At 36.7% G+C, this 13,051-nt stretch overlaps 1 protein-coding gene across 3 annotated transcripts in view; it reads right to left on the minus strand.

The window, feature by feature from the left end:
* The window catches only part of LOC106469733 (snRNA-activating protein complex subunit 3-like), a 110,672-nt gene extending 98,766 nt beyond the window's left edge, over nt 1-11,906 (minus strand). Inside the window, exon 1 of one of the 3 annotated variants that reach the window (XM_022398292.1) lies at nt 11,169-11,906. In XM_022398292.1, the coding sequence (XP_022254000.1) occupies nt 11,169-11,365 (197 nt within the window). In that variant the 5' untranslated portion in view covers nt 11,366-11,906. The remainder of the gene's footprint in view (nt 1-11,168) is intronic. The other 2 variants (XM_013930246.2, XM_013930245.2) reach the window with 2 other exon arrangements.
* Nucleotides 11,907-13,051: the final 1,145 nt, after the last annotated feature.

Below are 13,051 nucleotides of genomic sequence, written 5' to 3' on the forward strand. Positions count from 1 at the left end.
ATGTTGGCTCCTGCCATCACAGTTTTTAAGGCTAAAGTCACCAGAACATAATTTGCTGAACTATTGTTGACACTTATGAATGTTCAAAACATTTCCATAAAATTCTTTAATATTCTTTGTGGCTACATAGACGTTGTTTCCTTTCTTGTATTCAAAGAGCATTGCACGCCGAGTGTATGTCTTGTCGTGTGCTATCACTGTAGAGGATTAGAGTATACTAAACTTTACACATTATATAGGCTGCACTAATGTGACATTTAGGCAATTCGTTTAACTATTATATGTGATGTACGTTTTTTGGGGGGTGGTTAATGAAAGTGTTCCAAAATGCGACATTAATTTCTTGACAACCTAATATATATATTATTATTACTATTTAATAAGTAAATTCTTAAATTTCAGTTATTTTTCTTAAGACATAGAACAGTAAATAAAGAAATATAGAAAACAATGATCTCTTCTACTTATGAAATTTGTACTCGCCATAATTTGCTAAGCCCAGTTGAATTTCGCAGGTGGAAAAAAATAATAATTTATTTTTATATATGCATTTTGAAATAACAAAAAAATCTTAAAATTACTATATCAATACCACAAAATTCCACTGTAATTTATCAGTCTGTATTTGGGTCTAAAAAAATATAATTTTTTGATTACCATTTCGTCTTACCTCTTCTCTTTGATTCTATAACCAAAAGATGGTTCTTCTCCCACAAATATTTTGCAAAGGCTGTGAAAACCATATGGAGGAAGTTCTGAGGTTTCAATTGGTTATGAATATGTCATAGAGCAAAGTAGGTGTACATAAGCAAGTATTTCCAAAAATGGAAGATGTGGGGAAAGCCACCTTGGTTGATTTACTAAATATGATAATATCTCAAAAAAAATAAAAGATAGGATGTTCTTATATTCTAGCTTATCAATATTGATAATTTGAGTTTCTAATTCATAAGAAACTATAGATTTTATACTTGGACATCACAAACATCAGATTTGAACCAAAGCTGCATTCAACAGACCATGAGGCAAACAAAAATTGATGTTTAGGGATCTTGTTTTAATATTTACTTTTAAATTAAGAAATTAATTAATGTATAATACTAAAATTTGAATTATAATATACAATTTGATACCAAACTTAGTGATATACATTCATAAAATAGTAGTTCAATAAAATTTTGAATTAAATCCACAAATGTAAGGACATGCTCTCTGATCCCTACCCATAGCAGTAAGTTAATAAAACATAGTATCATGAAAGAAAGTCATCATGGTTTTCACTGAAGAGAAATCTTGTTTTGCTAATATGTTAACTTGTTATCTTGATGATGGAAAAGGTGTAGACTTGGTGTACTTTGAGCCTTAGAAAATAAATCAATCCTCATGTTTGCATTTATTACACTCTACTAAATCATTGCCCAAATGGAAATGTTGCATCAATTATCTGTTAACTTTTTCCATGGATGTTTATTATGTGGATGATGACAAAAAAGTGTGGATTTAGTGTACTAAGATTTTTAAAAAGCTTTTAATGAGATGCTATACAGAAGATTCTAAGTTATAACAATCAGATCAGTATTGGGTTGGGGTGAGACTAGATATGTGAACTGAAGTGTGACTGAATGAAAGATAAAGGTTGATACCAACAAAGCCCAAAATAGACCTTTATTACTACTGGAATGCCCCAGAGGTAAGCACTTAATCATTTTTTATTATTAATAATATTGATAGGGAGATAGTTAGTAAATTATTCAAGTTTGCTAAAGGCATATTTACAAATTAAAAGACAAATGAGTAGTTATCTCTATACAGAAATCACTAGTAGGGAATCACTTGGAAAACTGTATACAGTTTTCTTCTCCATATCTAAGAAAGGATATCGACTTATATAAAAGGATTCAGAGGAGAGTGGCTAGGATGATTCTTGGGATGGGTTACTTTATAGGGATAAGTTAAAACCTCTTAACCTTTTTTTTTTGTATTCATAAAAAAAAATAGAAAGAGGTGTTCTTATTAAGTTTACAAGATTATTCAGGGAACAGATAGGCTCAAGGTCTTTGAATTTTTTGTACTATGCTATGAATATGTTAGAATGAGAACACAAGTTTAAGATTTTTTAAAAGACAGACTAAGCTTAAGCTAAGACAGCTTTATTTTCCTACCAGGGTGATTGACGTATGGAATGACTCAAAGTTAACAGTAGTGAAGGCCAGCATTTTACAGGAGTTTAAGAGGGGAATCAAATTTTCTAGAAAATAAAGGGTGGGTTTATATTTTTCTTTTTCTCAAAGGTGGTGTGCAAGGATAGCCTTGAAGAACCTTGTTGTACTTCACTTGTAACAAAAGTCAAGTTTGACTTGACTCTATAATAACAATATTTTGCTTTCTCTCATCCAACCTCTCTGCAATCCAGTTAACCTTTTTTCATCTTGGTGTGTCACTTTCACATGTCATAATCTTTTAGTATGTTAAACTTTATTATCAGCATTTGTCAATAAACTTGGCATGAAAACATAGTTTATAATTCAATTTTTTTAAATTATCAAAGTCTTACCACCTTAATTTAAAAAATTATATATATTTAAAAATTCTCAATCTTCATATTTTTGAAACATGGTTTGTTTGACGTCCAATTTCTCCACTTCAGAATTTTCTATCTTCAACAGTAGGCTACTGCTGTTTCTAACTAATTAGAAACCCAAACTATAAATAATTACAAGCAAGAATCTAAAATGTGAACCTCCTAACTTTTTGATTTACCAAGATATGAATAAGTTTGTCAAACCCACCAGAGAAGCCCAACTTTTGAGATTTTTTAACTTGAGATTTGTAAGATTTTTTAATTTGAGATTTGAAAGATTTTCTAATCAACTTAACACCTGAAGAATATGCTTATGACAAGAAGTTATTAATTTCCTATACTTAAAATATATTTCTGACAGATGCTTACCTACTCTCACATGTATAATTATTCTCATTCAGTGCTGCCCTCTATATGCAAAAAACTATTCACAACCCACAAGCCTTGAGCTCCCACAATCAATGTGGTTCAACTGTGTCTTGCATGTAAATCATCATGCGACAACCCTCCACCAATATGAGTGCAACACACCCTCCTAATGTGTGTGACTCCCTCTTTTTGATTCTACCAAACTATCACTTCAGGATTAGGTAGAAAAGACAATAATCAGTTTTAAGTAGGGAGGAGGGTTGGAGGTAAGTACCAGTAAGTACCCTCAAACTGTGCAGCCACATAACAACCAATCAACTGCCTCAACTTCATTAATCCAGCTGCAACATCCTCAATAATAAATGATGAAGAGTCTCAACATGTTGACAGCCTTAATGACCGTGGCAATTGATAGGCCTAAAGCCCAAATAACCAACTGGTAGCATTACAAAGCAGCCTAATGATCCAATAGGTCAGTGGTCAAAATTACCCCCTGTCCCGAAAAAGAAAAACTAGTAGCACACATCCCCACATTGCCTTAATACTGGTGCACATGAAAAAAATAATTCTGCACACTGACTGAAAAAAATTAGAGGGAACACATTGGTACTTGTCTCAAATATATTTTCAGTAGAGGAAAATAATAACTCCTGATACACTACATTACCTCAGCTCAAACGTATAACTAGAATCCCTCAATAAATAGGTGAAGAGACTGGTGCAAAGGATAGAAAATAAGTATCCTTCAAAACAATCCAAAGAGCACCAATGAAGTGTGTTCCCCATTGGAAGAGGAATACGTGGGAGATTATACAACTTCTGTACCAGATATGCTCTACACCCAGTGTGGAAATAGGTGTTACAAACATGGATGAAAAGTGGAAGGAGCACAACCAAATAGGAAGAGATAATCGGTTGCTTCAGATTCCAAATCACAATCTATTGGAAGCTCAATCCCATAGAAGAAAGACTGGAGAAGGACCATCTACAGACAGGAATGTGGAGAATTCTAAAATGGAAGTGTACCAAGGTGTAGAGTGGCTAGGGTGTGAAGAACCATACACAGCCAGTCAACTCCACTCCAAAACCAAGTATTATCAGGAATAGAACCTCCAGTCTGGAGTAGGAGGAGGGCCCACACCGTCTTCACCACAGGTTAAATAGAACAGAAGGATATACTACACAAACCAATCTACAAAACAGGCACATTTGTACAAATCCACAACCAGCCAAACACCTGGGAATCCAACATCCAAATGATGATAAGGAAAGATATGCCCATGTGGCAAGTCACATCAAACTGAAACTGGCACCCCATTATGCAACATCAGCTTCAGGCAGTGAAAAGCCCTGATGTGGAGCATGAGATGAAGAACCATTGCCCAGATCAACACCATCCTCCAGATACAACTGCACAGAAGCTGGAGACCAATGCCAACCTATGGGTCTCACTGCCTGGAAGTAGATCACCTCTAAAAATATATAGCAACCTCACCCACTGGATAGAACTGCAAAGAACCTGGACACAACATAAACCTTCAGGACCCACTGCACAGGCGTGGAGATCCAGAGGCAAACTGAGTGAGGAAGAGGTAACACAACCAACACATGAGGATTTATGTTGCTTGGTCCAGCTCTAATCCAAAATCACTAACTGGGAACAGACATCCAGGTGATGGTAGAATGAGGGATCCAAACTGAACAGGTGAACTGCAATGTAACAGATCTACTCCAAATCAACATCATCCTTCAGATGGGAACACACAAAGGTTGGAGTGCAATAGCAGCCTCTAGATCCCACCACATGGAAATATATTGCATCCATAAAATAGAAGCAACCTTACCCACCAGATAGAACCACATAGAAGCTGTGTGCAACATCAACCTCCAGGACTTACTGCACAGAAGTGGAGTGTATTTATTTGGAGACATGCACATCATCCCCTGAACAGAAGTTGGAGCTCATCTTCACCCTTCAGGTACTACTGCACGGATGTGGATCACATCTAGTAAATATAAGCAACCTCACCCTCTGGATAGAACCACACAGATGCTGGGTGCAATATTAGCCTCTGGGATCCACTGCACAGAGGTGGAGTGCATGATTGGAGGATCACACACCATCTACACTAGTAGAACACCACCACCTTATTCTCTAATGAATGGAAGCAAACACATTCAGGAGAACTCCTCCAAGGTCCACCACCCCCAGTGGTTCAGAAATGGAAAGTGGCAAGGACGCCATACTCCACTAGAAGAAAAGAATAAAATGCAGTGAGAGTCCGGAGGAATGCCAACAATGGAGACAGTTCAGCGGGTGACCACAAAAACCCTATATTGAAAAGCAGACCACCCCTGATTTATTAAATCAAAGGGATGGCAGTGCTGGGCAGCTATTCCCTTTTGCTTTACCCATGCAAGTCCATAGGTTAGTACAGTCTAGAATGGGAATATTAATGAAGCAAATATATTCCAAGGAAAAATATACTAGCGATCTTGTGGAACACCCCATTTCAACAGTGTGCATTATTGGCCATGAGTATATTGTATTTTATTATTTCATCTTGTGGATTTGAGATATAGGAAGCATATCTGGACAGACAACTCTTGCCACTAAGCAGGATCTCAATCCTAAATGGGACATACCCCTGGAGGGAAAAAGATATATAGCAAAGATAACTTACCCAGTCACAGCTGCACCAAAATTTGAAGGATAGCAACAGGCAGAAGACAGTACCCCGACAAGGAAGAAACAGCTATCCAATGACGGTAGTGGGAGATGAACATACGAGGAGTAAGCCATATGACTAACTGAAGAGTTTCCTCCAATGGATGATGAAGGTGAGACTACAAAAAAAAAAAAGGAAATGTGCCCAATCTTAAGTGAAGACACCTGGAACAGAATTCAGAAAGAAAAAGACAGGAAGGAAAAGAGCAATCAAATCAACTGATGATCCCAAATTATAAGGGTAATAGAAGAAAGGTCACATACAGATGAACAATGACAGGGAATGAATAGGTGGAAACGAGAACCCCTATAGGAGGCTTGTGGTAATAGAGCAATGAAGTGCACATACTGCACATAGAAGTCTATCTGGAGCAGACCATGAATAAAGGTGGGAAGGGGATGAAAGAGAAAATGGTAAGAGGGAAGAATGACCCTTATGAGCCACTGAAGCTTTGAGGAGGAACCCCACATGAAGAGAAGGTCAATAATTCTGGAAGGAACATTAATGGAACTGGTTAGTCCTGTTCTGACTGAGAAAATCCACTGCCAGGGTCTGAAGATGATGAACTGGAGACCAAAGAAAGAGGTAACTTGGTGTTGGAGTCAAGTGGCAAAAGCATCCAGATGAGGAGTATCCCACTGACTGCTTAGCCACCTGAGGGTTGAGAAACCACTCTGTGGGATAAACCTGGTTGGGTTTTGAAAAACAATCCACCACAAGGTGAAAAGCATTTGGAACATGACACACAAGGAGATTTATCAACAGCATATGGGCCCAATAAAGGAGATCCAATATTCAATCATAAAGGGAACAGTAACGGGTGCCTCCATAGCAATTGAAATAGACCACAATGGTGGAATTGTCATAATGGAGCATGATATGTTGGTACTGTAACAGTGGAAGAAAATGAACCAAAGCAACTCATACTGCCATGAGCTCTAAGATGTTGAAATGTTAAGACATTACAATGTGAGATTATTTTCCAGACTAACATTCCCCAACCTTGGATAGTAGCGGCTGTGATTTGATGTAAATCTGGACAAGGTGGAGGAAGCTTTGTACTGTTCTTGTTCTGGAAGGGAAGGAGGAAAGGTAATTGGGGAGTCCAAGGGATGTTGAGCAAGATTCCATGGGCCGTGCAGAGAACTGTGAAGAGAAAGCATATGTACCCAACCCAACAGAATAAGGGCTATAGAAGCCCAAGTCCTCGAATCCAACAGAACTTTTTGTGCAGAAACCAAGAAATCACTAAATGCATGAAGAACTGAAAGCATTAGCAAATGCAGAAGTGGAAAAGGGTGGGTCCAAATGAGGGGGTGTTGAAAAACACACCCAAGTTGATGAGATAGTGGGTAAGCAAAAGAAAACTTCACCAAGCATAGAATCCAACCAACACAAGCTGCTACTGTCAGCAGCAGATGTGTGTGTGGTGAGAAGACTCCAGTTTGGAATGAGCTAACAGGAGCCAGTCATCCATGTAGTGGTGTAAACACAACCCTAGAGCATGCAGAAGTTGGGTAAAACTGTGACTACCCAATAAAATACATATAATGCTGAGGCAAGCCCAAAAGACCAGGCATGAAACTGATACACAACCTCATAGTGGACAAACCGAAGATAGCATCTGGACTGATGAGAAATATGAATATTGAGATAGGCAATCAAGACGTCTACCTTGGTCATCCATATTCCTGGAGAGAAAAAACCCTTGAGTGTGATAAAGGACTCCATGGAAAATTGGGGATGAACCAGAAATTGGTTGAGGCAGAACAGATGGATCACAGGCCAAAAACCCTGGAGCAAAATCCTGTAAGAGGTTGGCTGACAGGCTTGATAGCTTTCTGTGATAGAGGGTCAGCACAACCTTGGATATACTCAGACAGGGAGCTGGATTCTGAGTTAATGGGAAAAAAATCAGTACAGGAGACAAATGTGGAGGGGAAAGGAAAAGGATGAAAAATCCTTCTGACAAAATTTGGATCACCCAAGAATCAGTAATGAATAACAACCACAGGGAAACACAATTGGCCAAACATGCCCCCACCAGACCAGAAACCATCTGAAAGTCACTGGAACTGCTGGTAACAATAAACCAGACTTCGAGACACATAACAAAACTTTACACCCATAGTGGTAGGAACTGGTAAAGGATGGGAGAATGCAGGACAAGAAACAGTTATGGGAGAGGTCATGATATCAGAAGAGAAAAATAAGTAATCAAAGAGAAAATGGTCAAATTTGAACTCATAAAGGCCACACATAATTCCAAAGACTCTGGAAAATCTCCAAAAACAAACCAATAGAAAAGAGGGGCCATCCAGAAGTCATGAAGATAAGAGGGAGGTAGATGAACCTGTGAAAAGACAGCATCCTTCAAATACAATCCCAGCAGCAACAAAACCAAGTGTGAAGGGATAGAGCCAAAAGAGGACAATAGCACCAAGGAGGAAGAAGGAGGGGATTGTTGGAATGCCTCAGAAAGGAGGTGTATGTTGGACAAGTACTACAGAAGAACTGTATGGGTAAGACGAAGGTGGAAAAATGGAAATACATAGCATTCTAAGGGACAGCCCCCGATTGACTCCAACTACTGGAAGTAAGAAAGGATTGATCAGCTTGCTAATGAGCCAGAGCATAAAGATCAGAAGTCCATGGAAGATGAGGCATGCTAGCACCTGTCCTTAACTGGGAAATAAAATGCTCAGCATAAACCCTGAAGTCAAGGGAAGGAAGAAAACAATGGACCCTAATGACAGGTGTCATGTAAAAAAGAGGAGGGAAAGTATCATATGAAAATGGTGAAAACAAGGAAATGGAATACACCTGACTAAGCATATCCAAAAAGGCAGAGTTAGGCCTAGGAGATGCATGGGAAGGCATGACATGGTTAGGAGGAGGAAAAAAAAACTGTCAAAATCCTCCTTGCCAGGAACAGGTTTGGACAATACAGGAGGAACCAGAAAATTGCTGGGAGAAAGAAAACGCCTCAAATAATGATCAATCTCCTGAAGAATGATAGACAAAAAATTCTCAGTCTAGACCCCCAGACCAGAAGCCAGTAATGGCACTCAAAGTAGTAGTAATAATATCAGAAGTTGTTGAACACAAAAGTGAAATTGAGAAAAATAAAATAAAATCAATGAAAAGGGTAAGTTATCATGGCAAACTGATACAGAAAAAACTAACTGCAGCAAAGAAATAAATCAAGTAAATCACTACTTTTCAAAAAAAAAAATTAAATGAAAACGTGAAAAGAGCACAATTGAAAAACATCTGCACTCAATTACTGCCTAACAAGAAGTGATAGTTTGGTAGAATTGAACAAAGGGAGTCGCATGCATCAAGAGGGTGTGTCGCACTCCTATTGGTGGAGGGTTGTCACATGATGATTTAAATGCGAGATGCAGTTGATCTGTGTTGACCATCAGGTACATGGGAATTCAAGGCTTATGGAATGCGAAAACAAATTTTGCATATAGAGGGCAGTGCTAAACAAGAATAGCTATACATACGAGAGGAGGGAAAATGAAGTTTTTGTGTATATGAAGCTTACAACCAGTGGCCTATACAATGAAAGTATATCCTCTTTAGACTTATATTTAATATTTTTGGAAATACAACCTAATTATAGAAACAATACGGGACTGATCAACCAAAATATCAAATTCCTTATCTTACATAACACTACTAACATTACTCCCATTAAAATGATAAACCTAGCATCTTGAGATGACCTTTGGACAGGTTAACTGTTCCTGCAGTGAACACAACACCTATAAACACCTGTATTTCCATGTAACCATTAGTTTTGTATTATCATCATTTATGTACAATGAAGGACATTAAAATATAAGTACAAGCTTTCATTTTACATGTATTAAATATGGATTTCAGTTTAAGAGCTGTTGCTGTTGAAACTGTTTCTATTGTTGGATCTGTCCTTCCGGTTTACTTAATGATAAACAAATTTTTATTTCTTTAAGTTCCACAATTACTGTAACCAATATAAACTGAATGGCTCAATTTTACAGATACACTTCATCTGAATATAAATTCCTCTTACTTGCTAATTTCACATCTACATTTCTTTGTAAGAACACAACTTGATGTTCGCAGCACTGAACTGATTAACTGACAGAAAGTAACATAAAATATAACTAAATCATCCATGATTACTATTTAACTTACTAACACAATCAATAATCCAATCTAGCCTAACTTGTTTTTTTAGTCCCTCAAACTGTTTCCTAGCCTTTCTAGGAGCTTTTAGTCATTAAATGACATGTCTATCATGTCACATATGGTTTCTCCCAACCAGAGGGCAATATAAATTTCTAAAAACATCTAGAATAAAAATACTGCCTATAACAATTGAACAATCTACCTAGTAGTAGTAAGCTTGTTCTGAGAGTTAAACCAAATCCCAATGCAGTTGCAGTATCCTACTATATACTGCCAGAAATCTTCAATAAAAAAGCAAAACAGCCAATTGGTCCGATAGCCCTTATTATTATTATTACAAGATGAAAAATATGTATGTTTCCCTTACACTATAGCTCTCATTGCCTGTGAAACTAACTCAATTCAGAAAGCCCAAGGAAACAAGCAGAATGTAGAAAGTTTCCAGCCAAGACCTCATGCCTAATTACTCCACATTGAATATGCATAATAAAATACAGCTTCTTAACAGTTACAGTATTTCCTTACAGGTTTCGTATTTCTTAAGGGTTATGGATCTTAGTCTGCATTATATTTACAGTTTTCGCTTACTTTCAAATTCACTTATAATGAAAAAACCTTAATCCTATAATAAATTGTTTCACACATGGAAAAATTAGATTCTTGAGATTGTTAGTTTTTCATGACAGTTCTTAACAGTTTTGACACAGATTTTATCTTCTTCACTCTTTATCAATCCTGATAAAATAGAATAGATATACATATATATTTCAAACATAGATTTCTGTAAAGTGTACTCAACTAAATGGTTTATTTAGAAAACATTTTCATTTTAACCTGATTGAACAGGATGGCAGCAGTGTACAATTCAGTAATATTAAAGCAAACAAAACATCCCAAAGAGCTTTAGATTTTAACTTGAAATTTTGAACTGGTGTGTCTGAAGTTGGATTATCAATGTAATGAATGCTTCTTTTTTTTTTTGTAGTTTAGCACAAACTGAGTGACAAAGCTAGTATTGAATGATTCTTTGAAAATTTTCTTGGTCAGTCAAACATAAATTTTTCTAAACATTTTCATGTATGTTAGTTAACTGTAAATTTAATTTAAGAAGCACTGGACACACATTTTAATGTAGAAGAGTACCATGTAACATTAATTAAGTAGATTGACACATTAACAAATAACACTGTACCTGTACAGTTCAAAATCAAATTTTAAATGTTTACTTCCTAGAGTGCTGATACTAATAGTAATAATATTAATATCATTGTTTTAATGTTTACGCTACAGTTATGGTAGTTACTCACCCACATTCAGTTTCTAAAGTTTTAACAACATGATCAGGTAACTGTAATAAGAGAACTAGTTTTTGCAACATCTTCGAACCTGTAACATTTTCTGTTTCATTTTCAAAAAGGCTTTCACACCAACGTTCATAAGAACGTTTTACACTAACTGGATTAGATATCCACGCACGTTTGTCGGGTTCATGGACACTTTCCATTCCTGCAAGTAACCTTAACAACACTTAGTTTAAATACAAGTTTTGCAGTCCTCTTACTTCAGCGTTGTGCTGCGAAATCTCATCCTTGTCCAAATCCATCGGGAGAGTAGATATGTGCATACGTGTGACGTACGCGAAATAACCATCCAAATTTTATCCGTCAGGCTAATATCCTAGTTGTAAATTGCGTGTCTTAAACTAGGTATTTTAGGTAATATTGATGCTATATTTTTTTTTCGTTAGTATAGAAAATTAGAATCGTTTATTTCCTTTTGTGAAGGTAATTTTGTATGGGTACTTGTTTTAATGCATAAATACTATTGGTTATGTCGTTCAATATCAACTGACAAACGCACATCATGCGGGTCACAGAGTTAGTATTAACTGTGAGTTTGTTTTTGTGGAAAACATTCACTAAAATTCTACAACATTAGTTCGAAGTAACTATTTCAGAAAGGATTTTATGCTTAAGACAAACAGTAACCCACAGTTGTCTACTTCGTGAGCTTGAGAGAGCGTCAGAGAGGTTAGAAGACACCACTCTCCTATTTCGATTAAGCTACTTTAGAGGGACCTTCTGTAAATCTCCGCGCGTGGAAGTTGACGAATATATGGCTCCTCCAGAAATATTGAACTCTAAAAGGGAAAAACATAAAATGATTACACTCTTTGTGGGTCTCTTCTTTACTCTGGAAGTGAGTCTCAATTTAAATCTTTCAAGACGTAATCGTATTTTGGACATTTAAGATTCTGAGAAAGACCTCATAACATTTTCTTCTCGCAGTGAAAGTTCGGGGTCTCAGGCTCGTAGCTTCGCGGGTTTTAAGTAATAATCACCACTCGGGGTAAGTTTCCAAATACGCATCACTCCGCTATTACTTTGAAAAAAACTTAAACCTAGGGCGTCGCGGGTCTTAATGCTTGTTACACCCATCGCGATTAACTTGCAAAGACGCACCACTTGGCTTTTAAAGACAAACTTTTGACATGGATTGATGGAAACTAGCGGTTATATCTTAAACAGTATATTATTATTTAAATGATTTTATTTGGATTCTAATTGTTACCAAGTAAAAAGTGTATTTTAACACGTTCACTACCATGTGCCCCACCACTTGGTCACAACCAACTTTTACTTTTTTATTTATGGACCACCGCGTAACACATTGGTGGTGTCACATATCACAACACAAAAGTGGCTTCAATGAGCTAATTAAAGGTAGTATAGTTACCCATATTAATATTCGACACCTAGGTTAAGTAAAAAAAAAAAAAAAAGAGTGTGGTTGACAATAGGGTAGGAGTTATTAATACTACTAGTGGCAGCGAATGTGTTAAGACTTAAGTGAATAAACTGTAAGAGTCGTTATAATCAAGATTGAATTGTGTCTTAAGAATTTCACCTGATACAATATATTGTTAATGTTACGACAGCGGAAGTCACGTGTTTCTTGTGACACGTAATGCGTTCTAGAAAGATCGGGGAACATCACGAATAATCCAGTATTTATAATGGCTGGAGACGGCTTGAATGGGTAATGAAGAACAATTTTAATATAACACCAAATGTACAACGTTTCGACAAGGTTTTGTCATCATCAGGTACCTTCTAATTATGGTAGGTACAACGGTATGCAGCAAAAAATACTTGAAAAAACAAATTTGCAAGATTCATTCCATGCGCTA

The sequence above is a fragment of the Limulus polyphemus genome, unplaced genomic scaffold, assembly GCF_000517525.1.
Source record: "Limulus polyphemus unplaced genomic scaffold, Limulus_polyphemus-2.1.2 Scaffold3635, whole genome shotgun sequence".
NCBI classification, from domain to species: Eukaryota; Metazoa; Arthropoda; class Merostomata; order Xiphosura; family Limulidae; genus Limulus; species Limulus polyphemus.